At 43.5% G+C, this 12570-nt stretch overlaps 1 protein-coding gene across 1 annotated transcript in view; it reads right to left on the bottom strand.

Moving 5' to 3' along the window:
• LOC117428414 (coronin-2B) overlaps positions 1-9795 on the bottom strand; it is a 40008-nt gene extending 30213 nt beyond the window's left edge. Inside the window, exons 1-2 of the mRNA XM_058995478.1 lie at positions 9758-9795; positions 6574-6706 (exon numbers count right to left, since the gene is read on the bottom strand). Coding sequence (XP_058851461.1) covers positions 6574-6706; positions 9758-9786 — 162 coding nt within the window. The 5' untranslated portion in view covers positions 9787-9795. The remainder of the gene's footprint in view (positions 1-6573; positions 6707-9757) is intronic.
• Positions 9796-12570: the final 2775 nt, after the last annotated feature.

The following is a 12570-nucleotide window of genomic DNA, read 5'->3' as shown; positions in this document are numbered from 1 at the left end:
GCAGGGGACTGGGCTGAGAGAGGGTGAACTGAGGAACAATACAAATCCCTGGCTGAAGAATTTCAACAGCCTAGCTTGGAGACCTAGCTTTTTATAGTCGCTGCTGCAGAAATTGTATGAGAGTATTAAAAATGGATTTGTAAGAGTGTGGGTTGCAAACAGAGAGGATTGCATCACCTGCAGTACAGAGGTACCAGCATTATCTGTGTTGTAATGCCTCTGGGTACAATCTGTGCCTCACAGCGCTTCTCTTTATCTGCTTCAGTTCCAGTCTGTCCCAGCAGCACAATGGCCCCTCTGCTGGAGGAACTGTGTGAGGTCATCGCAGCCTTCAAACGTCTTATCTATAGAATGGATAACTTCCTTTTCCGTTCCCAATTTCTCCAACACTTAATACAACCTTCCCTTTTGTCAGGCCCAAGTTTCGCAAAGCAATCAAAATGAGTTATGTTTCTGAGTTTTAAATACGTCTGTAGTTTCAATACAGCTCATCCAGTGTGTAGCACACAGTAGTCAAAATGCCCAAAGGCCAATGGCTGGAATGTAAGCCAATAAGGATTTGCATTTTTAAAAGCAGTTTACATCTGGGATAGAGAGAGAGATCCCATGTGTATTCAGGTTGTCAGTGGTAATGTAGAATAATTCATGTTAGAGATACCATGATTAAGTGCGGAATGGCACATGAATGAATTCAGTACCTAATTTAATGTTACCCTTCTGTAAGCTTGCCATGTTCAATTTGCATGCTGATTTTGCATATCAATATTTTTTTGCCTGCTTATAATTTGCATTTACCATACGTCACAATTATAAACCAAAGGTTTTAAGGGCGGACGGGTGACACATCTTCATTTGTATTGCACAGCACTGAAACATGGAACTCAGGTACAGTATACAAGCATATCCTGAATGTAAAAACTGAGGGTTTTTTTTCTTCAAACAAAAGTAGAGGTAACTATTCTTCCAGCGTCTGTCTCGGACACAAGACCAGATTGTACAGGGCCCAGTATACTGCTGATTTGATTATTCCTGGTTACAAAGCGCTCACAGTCACGAGATCTGACGCTCATGAATAGCACCACACAGTACAGCCGTAACAAGGGAGGAGTGCACAAAAGAACCCAGTCCAGTCTAACGCTGGACGCTTCCTGCAATGAATACAGGATGTAAAAGACATGCAGAGGGCCCTGAGGACACTGGCTTAGAACTTGCTGGATGTGTAATTGTGTCATTTTATCTGTGTAAAAAAACTGCATGTAATACCCCAGGCAGGGTCCTGTTTTAATGATTCAAACGACACCAGGGTTAAGACGTGCTGCCCATCGGACCAAGTGAATGGACCCCACTGCCTGGAATATGAAACACATCTACAGCTGCAGCCAGTTGTGACGCATCCTCTGCTGCCACTCACAAGACCTCCCCCCCCACCCTCCCCCCCGCAGGTCCTGCCCCCTTACTGGTGACCATTCTGCCCGTCTTTGTGGAAGGTGATCCCTCTTTGCCTGTCTTTGTGGAAGGTGACCCTTCTTTGCCTGTCTTTGTGTGTCTAACACGCCCGCAGGGTTAAACTCCAGATTCCTTTCTCCTAGGATATTGCTGCAGAGACTAGCTGGAACAGTGTGTGCAATGACAACAGAAGTGTGTATGAGAGATGCATGTGAGCCTGGTCTCCAGGGAGAGCGGTTCAAATGGAAAGTGCTGAAGGTCCTTTGTTTCTGGACAGGGCAGCAGGGGTCAGTGGTTTGTTATGTGCAACGGTGGCTCAGCAGATCAGCAAAACGAGCCTTCCTCAATGTAAAGGAGCTTGGCAAACACAGCCTTCAATGTGCAGTATCCAGCACAATGTAACATGTGTTAATGGATAAAGAGACTGAGAGTGCTTGGAATAGACCTCAGACTGAATGTGGGTATGATGCTATCAAAGCCATCTTCCCAATTTCCAGTGGCACAGTATGCAAGATATTTATCTGTCATACCAGAAGCTTTAAGCGAGACATCAAACCATTGATCATTAAGAGCAAGCCTAATCAATAAAACGTCATCGCAGTGACACACTCTCATTAAAACACACAGTGCAAATAACAGCATAAAATGTTAAGGACTCTTTTAAGGCATGTTTTTTTTAAAGACTCATTTTAAGGTTCTTTTGAAAGCTGATAATACATTTGTAACCATCTCTTAAGCAATCAAAAGGGCCTGTGAACTGAAAGCTTCACTTAACAAGAATGAACTTTCAAAACGTCCCTTAAGAAAACATGTCTATCAAGAGTTCTGTTTATTATTCTGTGAACAGGACCCTGTTTCTCATTTTAAAACTGCTTGTATTGTATCTTCAAGCCTAAGGGAAGATTGTAGATTTAGACAAAGCTTCCACAAAACATCTATGTGAAGTTCTCGCTTCTCCACTGAAATATCGCAGTCTGTTTTATTGTTTTAAGCTGACCTGCATATATAATATAGAAGACTAACATGGCATTAGAACCAGCTTCCTTGGCAACCTATGAAATATCTCTGCATTTGCCAGCTGGGTTCGTACACTGTGCTGAAGCTTTTCAGATCTTTGTTTAAAGTTCCTGCTCCACAGAAAGCTCATAAATAAGGATAGAAACCAATCTCCAAACTATGCCTGAAACATGTTTCCTTTTTTTTATTAAAAGGAAGGATTGTTAACCCTTTAGCCTCTGGAAGTGTCTCCTCCCAGTTCCTGTGGTGTGTGTCCCCTTGACCTGTCTCAGGAACGCCCTGCTTCTAATACAGCACACACTTCTCCCTTTCAAAATCTCACTAAGTGATGCACGCTGTCATTGATTTCCGCAGAACTCATTAGGCTTTGCAGATTTGTAGAATTGTGTCGCCGTTGCTGCTCAGGGTAAATGGAAAGAGGTTAGGGGGTTAAGGACTCAAAGAGAAGAATAAAGGTTTCGTGGAGCCAAGCGCTCCTCTCGTCCCTTTTCTTGAGGAGCAGCTCTGATTCGCAGGCTGTTGCTGGCGGTGATCACTGCGGCAGCTGGCTCGGTCACGTAGCGACTATGCTCGCTGCCAGGTCTCGCAACTTAAACACAGCAGCGCAAGAAGAAGCAGCCCTCTTAGTGTCCAACCCCAGCCTGCTCTACAGGGTGAATTTCAAATCAGTTACATACAGAGCCTGGAGTCTCAGCTAACAATAAATCACTGTTCATCAGCCGTTTATTGGTAAATTACCATTTAAAGCTGCAGCGTCCGTTTTAAAGGCAGGGTTTCTATAAATCTTAAAATTTCTAGAAAAGCTGCGCCGTTTTTTCTCCGATGTTAAACTTATTTTAACACAGTGCTCGACACACGAGATTTATATTTAAAATGCAAACTCCCAAAGTGTTGCTCTATCATGGCGAGTGTCATTGTGATAAAGATATTCAGTGCTTGTTACCCATGCAGTAGAAATGGTCTTCGGCCCACCAGGTCATTTACAGACAGGCATGTTGTAAAAGAAAAGGAAGCTCGCACAATGCCGTGCACGTGACTAAGCACGCTTCAAGGTCAAGTACTGTGCGGGTCGACTTTGTTATTTCATCGCAGTACAAGCCTAGTGAAACTGTTTCTTCCCTGTCACACTGAGATATAGTTATCTTTCACATTAGGGGCTAGATTCTCAAAGCTATTTACTACACATTGTCATTAGTGCCATTTTTTACGGAAGGTAAAAAAACACACCAATTAAATATTCAAGTGCCCTAATGTGCCTGTCTTTGTATAGAGTGGATCCTATTCACAAAAGTGCAACTCGCACTTTAAAGACTGTTTTTCTGTCTGTAAACTTACTTAAAGGGTTACTATGGGCCTTAAAAACAAGCGCTTAAAATGAATCTAAAAAAGAGTAGTACAAATTGAAAGTCTGAATGGAACGTTGTCATGGTAACGAAGTAGCTCTGAATTAAATGGCTGTGACCCGATTTCAAGATCCACATGAACTCTGACCCCAGGCCCAGAAGGTGAATGACAATGACCTTGACGCCCCTGACTGTCATTACATTTTACTGATAAAGGCCTGAGTTGGCTTCCCTCGTTCCCTGAGGTGACTACATTGCATTACCCGCACCAGAAGGTCTCAAAATGTTTTTGCAGCTAAAGCAAATTACATGTGTTGCCAGATGTCACGTTGATTTAAATGCTCCAGGTTTGGGTTTACACTGCTTGCGTTTGAAATTTATAACAATAAAAAAAAAAACTGTCATTTTTAAACATGAAAACAGCTCGTAGGTAGAAGTACAAAGATTTTATTCATTGATTTATTGAACTCATTTCGCCCGGTGAACTCCTTTGAAATTAAAACATCTTTTTTCAAAGCGTCTCTTTCCGGGACACAGAGATAGTAAACAGATGGCAGCTCGAACACGGACCACAAATCAAATCCCAGTTAAAAACAATTACGAGGCACCCGGACTTAGTGACGTGTGTTGGGTGCAGCTTTGGTTCTTGTTGACATTTGGGGGCTGTGTCATACTAGAGCTGGACCAGGCCTGGACCTACAGGGTCCAGATGTGACCCCTTCACTGCTAATTATCAAGTGATACTCAGTACGGTGTTCTAATGTGATACAACAACTATAGGGAGGTCACATTTCTGATATCTGAACAATGACTTCTGTTTACTGTATGGGCGAGATTCCCAAAGCTTTTTACTCCACGTCATCACTAGCACTTTTTTTTTTTCATAAAGGGAAGAACATGCAAACTAAAATGTATAAATCAGAAATAAACTATCAGGCCGTTAATGCAAAGTAGTTGTATTGCTTATTTGTTTTAGAAATGCGCTTATGACACTTTGGTATAAACAGCTTCGTGAATCGAGTGCTATGTGAATAAAATGAACAACTTTAAAAAAAACAACCCTGCAAAATACCGCGCAGCTCGGCCCAACCTCAATATCTAACCCACCTTCAAAAAGGCATGCCATATGAAACACACACTGAACTTGATGTGCAGTATCCTTGCTACAGTGTCTGTATGGAAGACGTGTGTGTTCCATACATTACTATACAGTATATAGCATATTTTCTGTATGTTTTCAGTCAGACAGCCACTGATTAGAACCTGCCATTCTAAAAAAAAAAAAAAAAACGGAATGCTTAAGAAAACAAGACCCTCTATTTAGATGTAATTGCAGTTGTGGTTTTCCAGATGAAAAGCACATGTGTTGCGATTTGTCTAAGAGTGCTGTCGCCCTGCCATTGTGTTCCCTGGACTTGAATAGTGTTTGCCGTTAGGATGGTGATGATGACGCTTGCATAAAGAAATACAAACTATCCTCACTTAACCTTGTGAAACCACACAAAAAGGTTTTTATATTCAGTGGAATCGACTTGATTGCTCTGAATGGGACGCCTCTTCACAAGAGACTTTGAACCGCTTGACACAGCAGATGAAAAGGAGCGCAGGGCTGTACGGGAGATGAGGATGGTCCTAAAGGTTTGTGACACTGTGATCTCAGACACATTAGCATGCTAGCTCCCTCTCACAGGAAACAGAAGCCCCAGCCCAAGGCAGAGCATGCTGACACACATGGCTCTCATTAATCCCTGACTGTGCTCAACAGACACAAGCCAGCAGCATTCAAGTGCATTCAAACACCTGCCCGGACAACTGCAGGTCAAACACGAACCAACCTGCACGCCTTCCGAGCATTCAGGAGCACAGGCCTGGAGGAACGGTCAAAGCAAAAACAAAAGCCTAAAATGCAGGAGACACTTAAGAGTCTGCATTTGACTCGTCGGTGTCTGGCCTCTAGGATTTTCTGTTTCTACACACAGTGTTTTTATATCTGATAGGAATCACTGGGTTTGTTCTTGTTTGCACACTGACTGTTCTAACCTTCATTATTCTTCCCTGCCTAAGTGGCTACTTCACTTTGTGATGAAACTACATTACCGCTGCTGAATGCTAATGCAGTTCATTTTTGTTTTCGACAAAGAACTTGTTTTTCAAATCCCAGAACCCTCTCCTTTTTTAATTAATAAGCCAGATTTAACACATGACCCCCTCCCTGGGTTTGTGAGCTGCAGCAACTTCCCCCACTGTCCACTGTTTACAGCTTGATTAGTGCTGGAAACCTACAGCACAGCATAATATAGGAAGTGATTGCTCAGGTCTAAAAACATTCAGATATATGCAATGCCGTGGAAGAAAATCACATCTGTTTTTCGCAACATTATTGTAATGAGCTAAACAGTATCAAATCATTTTCTTACTGACGCAAAACAGGTACCCTAATTGTCCAACATCTACTGACACAGTTCCTGTGTAAAACCCTCTTTGACAGGGAATCAAAGTTTGCAAGTCATAGAAATAACATGCCTTCTAAAGCACAGAGCCAGCAGCATCGGAGAAGATGTTATGACAACAACTGCAGCAGCATCTAAACACCATGCAAATACACAAGCTACTTTTGCTACTGTATCACCACCAGCAAGCACCACACCTAACACAACCTGTAAGCTGCCTCCGACTCGTCCTCATGCCCCCCCCCCCCCCCCGTCTAGTGAAGGAAATGCAGTGCTGACAATTCAAAAACAACAAGCGAGAAGCTGCTGCTGCTTACCTTTGTGACAGTCATGCAGAGACACTGTGAGGAGGCTGGCGTTCCCAGGGGCAGAGCACTTGTGTTGCGGGCTTGCGAGGGCCTCTGGACCAGAGTAAGTGTCTGGGCTGGGAGGCTGCTGCTGCAGGAGCTGCTGCAGTGAAATAATCAGCGTCAGTATTACTACAGCGGGAAGAGAGAGAGCCAAAGCCAGGACCCCCCCCCCCCGCCTCCACACACACACACACACACTCACACACTCCTCCTCCCCTCCCAATCAGATTAAGCCGGTCTTAACGTAGCTTACTGATGGAAGGAATAGTGATGTCAGCGTGCATCTATAATAGATGAAGCCTGGACTGAAGAAAGCAGGCTCTGGCAGGAGAAGGCAGGAAGAGGGGAACGAGAGACTGAAGAAAAGGAAGAATGAAGAGGGGGGGGGGTCTAACGGTTTATTTTCAAAGCTGACCAGTCAAGTGGAAGAAAGTGGTGAGCTGACCTGCCTGTTTTTTGTGTGTTCGCTGCGTGTGTTTCTATTTCTGTCTGTTCCTTTGTTTATCAAGAGTGTATGAGTGGGAAGTGTGTGTGTGTGTGTGTGTGTGTGGTGTGGATTTTGTTTGCTGTGTTGTAAGAAAGTGACACCAGCCAGGCACAGACAATTCCTTAATTGGTTGTGAAACCAGCAGGTTGCCTGTGAGACCTGAAAGAGCACCTGCTATACCAGAGGTATTTACATCTACACACAGTGAGGTGTGTGTGTGTGCAGACTTGTTTGACTTCAGTTCTTGAACAGTATAGGAAAGCATGCCAAAAAGACCTTGCGAAGTACAGTATGCACACAGCCGTGTGTTACAGGAACAGCCCACACTCTTGTGTTTTCATCATGCTCATCAGTCTCCTCTAGATTTCTATATGCCTTGTGCTGTCCTGATGGGGCAGATTAAGAATTGGCCTGTCTGTGATTCCTCCAAGTCTCACACTCACTTCATAGTAATTAAAGCATTAATAATTACAGCGTGTGCCCACCAGCATTGAGGCAACTGTCTGGAAGATAACAGGAAGTGTGGCTGGAATGTTAAGCTAACTCTTCTGCAGCAATTTAAAGGTCTAAACTATCTACTTTTACAGGACTGAACTTTTCATCTGAATCTGAGAGGTAGAGGAATCTGAGAGGTAGAGAGGTTGAGGAATTCGGTGCGCTAAACTAAAAGAAACTAAAGTCACGCTGAAGACTTTTTCAAGTGTGCTAGTGTAAGCCAGATGTGCATTTTTTGGGTCTTTTTTCCCACCCCCCCACCCCCTCCACATACAATACACTTGGCAAGGATATCCATCCTCCGAGAGGCACAGATATAGCAGCTCTCAGGCTGCTTTGATGAGACACAACGGTGCAGAGTGTTATAAAACAGATGCACGCTGTGCTGTGGGAATTGTTAGTCTAGTTCCTCTTTAAAAAACAGTCTCCTTACATCCTTACGAGTTGTGAAAGAATACCCAAGACATGGCATGTGGTGAATGGCGTGTCTCCACACAAGCTTGGTTCAAACTTGCCGTTCTTGGCTGGGGACCCTAAATTGCCCTTTAGACTGAGATAGTTCACCTCATCCCTCTTCAGCGACCCCTGCTGGTCACACCGAGTCCAGGCAGAGATTTCCCAGGCTGGGCCCTTGCCTGAGTCCCGGGTTCAGCATCTTGGTAACATCCGTTCTTGGGTTTGATGAGTACAATGAGCAGTAAGCTTTTGGTCACCATGTAAATCTACACATTGTGTAATAGTTCTCCTCCTAGTGGCTTCTGAGTTAATAATACTGACATCAGTATGAGACACATACTTGCCTCACAACTACACAGGTTTTGAACTGAGTGGTAAGACGTTCCTCTTTGAACCGAATGATTTGCGGTTCATGCCCAGCCCTTGCCTTTCCATTCAATCCAATGGGCTGAGATGCCAGGTCATTACAATTGGAAAAGGAGGCGGGGTTAAGAAGGGTGCCAGGTCATTACAATTGGAAAAGGAGGCGGGGTTAAGAAGGGTGCCAGGTCATTACAATTAGAAAAGGAGGCTGGGTTAAGGGTGCCAGGTCATTACAATTGGAAAAGGAGGCTGGGTTAAGGGTGCCAGGTCATTACAATTGGAAAAGGAGGCGGGGTTAAGAAGGGTGCCAGGTCATTACAATTGGAAAAGGAGGCGGGGTTAAGAAGGGTGGTCTGACCTCACCTTCTTGTCCAGAAAATGTGCAACTGAAATAACAAGGAAAGGAAGAAATGAATAATGGAAAAGTAAGGCTCTGGTGTTTTAAAACGTGCGTACTGTGGAAAGCACTGCACGAGCCACTCTGCCACACAACACAGTCAGTGAACCTCCTCAGAGAGCTCCTGTCCCTGAAGAAGCCCTGTGCAAATCAAAATGAGAAACTTAATACTCAGCACTAATCCTGCTTCTTTCTCAAAAGGAATTATTTTCACTTTGAAACCTGAACAGCTGTTTTATATGGGGGAAACGTAAACAGTTAGCAAGGTCTGAACCCAGAACAGTATTCTAATGTAACCCCCCACCCCTACCCCCCAAAAACCCTTCACATGCCTGACAGCTGTGTATTATCTTTGCTAACACATGGTTACAGTCGCACATGATAGTCACCACTGCATTACCCCATACAAACTGTATGAACAAAAACAATTAGGACCACATGATCAACCAGTTCACTTCCACAAAGACACAGTTTACAGTATTCCTGCTAACTTTCAATTACACGACTTCAAGACCTTAAGATTAAGTCAGCTCTTTCGTTGCCAACTCAAAGACATTTTTTAAATGAAACAAAATGTACAGACATGGCAATGGAAGTTTATGTCGCTGAAACTTGGACTTGCATCCTGGCCAGGACATCATGGGTTTCACAAAAGGGGTGAACTACTGGCTCGGCCTCATCATTCAACAATGCAGCTGCTGCAGCCTTCAGAGGAACCCTATAAACATGGAGGACTGCTGCTTCTGTCTGTGCTCTATCAGTGAGCTAAAGAAACGCAGTCCAGCAGATCACACTGTGCTACAGAAAGACACTTTCAAAGCACACTACACCTTTATTTTAATAAGGAACTTTGCTAATTACTTTTTTTTTCTCAAATAAAAAGCACTCACCTCAGGGCACCCAGTAACTCATTCAGTAAAGGCACGCAATTCATGTAAACTTTTACGGCTCACCTTTTGTTATGTATATAGAACATTACCATGAATATCAGAAGAGTGCTGAAATGAGCAGGGTGCCTGCTGGCTTCTTCTCCTCTGCTAGTCTTCTGCAATAATACCTCTGCTCACAGATGGGGCTTTTCTTCCCTGTTCTTCGGACAATGGCCTTCTTTGTCTTGTAAGGCTATTTTGGTTCATGACTCGTATCTCTTACTTTCTCTTTGGCCAGAAAGGCTCTTAGCTCCCAATCGTGCCAATGCAGAAGTGTTAGATCTCAGCTCAATCAATGACAGGAGAACGTGTGCTGCTGCAGCAGATGCTGTTTGATTTTCTTTCTAAAGATTCTGCATGCTGCTTTTACACATCCCATATTTGTTTTAATTGTTCTATGCCTTTTGATTTTTTTGAGGGTTTTTTTTTTTTTAATTGTTTTGTTTTTGTACTGGATCAAACCCTTAGAGAAAATCTAGCCCAGGATATTTTACTTAAGTCATTTTTGTGTATCTTTAAAGCAGGATTGTATTTTAAAAAAAACAATGCAATCTTGTTCAGAAACCCGGGGGTTTTAAAGCCTATACACCACTGAATCTCATGCCAATACACAAAGCACCCTCTGTTCTTCTTAAAGAGCCTGGCACTGCCATTGAAAAGTTAACTTTTCGACTTCCTTTTTGCTTTAATAGCACACAGTGCCACTGATGGGTTAATGATGTAACTGCAGTGTCTTTGACTGGGATTTTACCATTCCTTGGTACACAGTGCAGCCGGTGGTCAAATGTAGTAACTGCATCAAGGATCTAAAAGTTAAATATGAAATTCCTGCGCATAGCACTCCCAGAGCAAACAGACAAATCCTTTGAAGGTATCCTTTAGAGCAGTACACTTTCACTCACTGAACTTCGATTTTCAGATAGTTTAAACATGGGATTGTAGCTTTCGTACTATATCAGAGAGACCATTCTCTTAGTTTGGCTTTCAAAAAGTGAAAATGCATTTAGCCATTTTTTAATAGGCAATGATGGACATTATAGAAAAATAGACAATATATTTTCCTTTTTTAAAAAAAGTCATTTTTGTTAATGATACTTAAATGCACAGTATAAGAAATATCAACACATTTACTTGAGAACTGGTTTTGCTTTAAAAAAAACACACACACCACACACTAGGTAGCTCTAAAAAAAGTAGCCCCGAAACCCCTTTGAACATTCAGTGAGATTCCAGTAGTCTGTGTCTGTATATGAGCTGGGATATGACAGTACGTGGTTCTGTCCTTGATGCTAGTCTGGACTAGCAAGCACACAGAGAGACCAGGCCAGGGTTCTGTGCTCTGAAGATAAGGGCTTGCTATTGTTGCTGCAGAATCTTCTTGTCTGATAAACCACAGGAGTGGTTGGAAGATAAAGCGGTGTAATCAGTTCAGATCAGACCCACAGAAGCTTTCAAGACATCTGCCCAAGTTGCAGGCTTTGAAAAGTCAAAGAATATTTTTGCAGTACTGTTCCAGTTTGTGATAAATACAGAACAGGTGCAAGCAAGAAGCAGAAGCTGTGCCGTGAATACTCTCAGCTGGGTATGCTCTGATCCCCGGCCTCCAGGCACTTCACTGCTACTTTTACTCAGCTCCAGTCACTTTTCAGACATTACTATGAATCATGAGCACATACCTGTCCACGTGACAGTTGTATATTAGGAAGCACCAGATCTTCACAGTGACGTAACGCTGGGCTTGGAATTGACGTTCGCTGTGAGAAAGCTGGCGCTCCGGTCTAGAATTATAAATACATTTATTAGACATTCACTCGTGGGCAACAGCCCCATCTAGGGGTCTTCAAAGTGTACTACACGTGGGCAAAATCTAGTTTAAAAATCCCGAGGCAGAACGTGATGTAGCAAGCATGCATTTGCTATGCTAGTTTCAAGAAAAAAAATGGATATAATTATTGTGCCACGTACTAAATCATCATTAGTAATTTATAGTGTCAGTTTAATTTTAATCACAGATTTGCTCTCACTTTCAGCCTCGGGATTATATAGTAGTGCATGTGGCGAGGCGGTGTCCGGTCTGCGTCCCGACCGTGCCTCACCATCTGTCCTCCCGCTGGAGGCGGCCTAGCTCCCGCTGCACCAGCTGGGTGTTTGCTGTTCCCGTCAGCCGGAGCTTTCCGAGCCGCTCACTGCTCCTCCTGCTGCCTCGGCCTCGCTCCAGAGCCTGCGCCTTGGGTGAGGCTGTCTCAGTGTCAGTGACACTGGCAGTGTTTGTTTCTGATCCGAAAATAAATACCCTGGCCAGCAAGTGTCTGTGAGGTGACCGGTACTGTCCTCGAACTCGTCTTTCGTGCCTCTTTCTCTGCTGTGGCTGCAGAAATTCCAGGGATGGAAATACGACTCCCATTTCATAGCAATTTGATCCATTCCTGGTTATACTAGGAGTTTATATTAAAACCTAGAATGGATTGCCATTCTCTTCTGAAGGTTTTCCTGTCTATCCTCAACAAGAACCAAGCGTCGCCGCATCAGGAAGTGTACCACAGCAGCCATCCTGAGGCCAATGTCAGGTCTCTGAGGGTGTGTGCTTTTACACTGCTCTTACTTACACCTTCTAAGAGGGCGTGCAAAGTTTCTGGAGGGTCAGCAACTGCCTGAGTTCAAGACACAAATCCTTACTACATCTCATTGTAATGTTTGCGCCCGCTTAGTATTCTAGAGCCCCGCCCGATTCCCATGCTTTCTTCATTTGAATATATTTCAATGTCATTTAAATTGATTAATGATGGCAAAGTGCTAATTTGACAGCGGGTGCACAACGCCACGTGAAAATAATTATT

Source organism: Acipenser ruthenus, chromosome 21 (genome assembly GCF_902713425.1).
Source record: "Acipenser ruthenus chromosome 21, fAciRut3.2 maternal haplotype, whole genome shotgun sequence".
In the NCBI taxonomy this organism is placed as follows: Eukaryota; Metazoa; Chordata; class Actinopteri; order Acipenseriformes; family Acipenseridae; genus Acipenser; species Acipenser ruthenus.
This window is presented reverse-complemented; position numbering and strand designations above follow the sequence as displayed.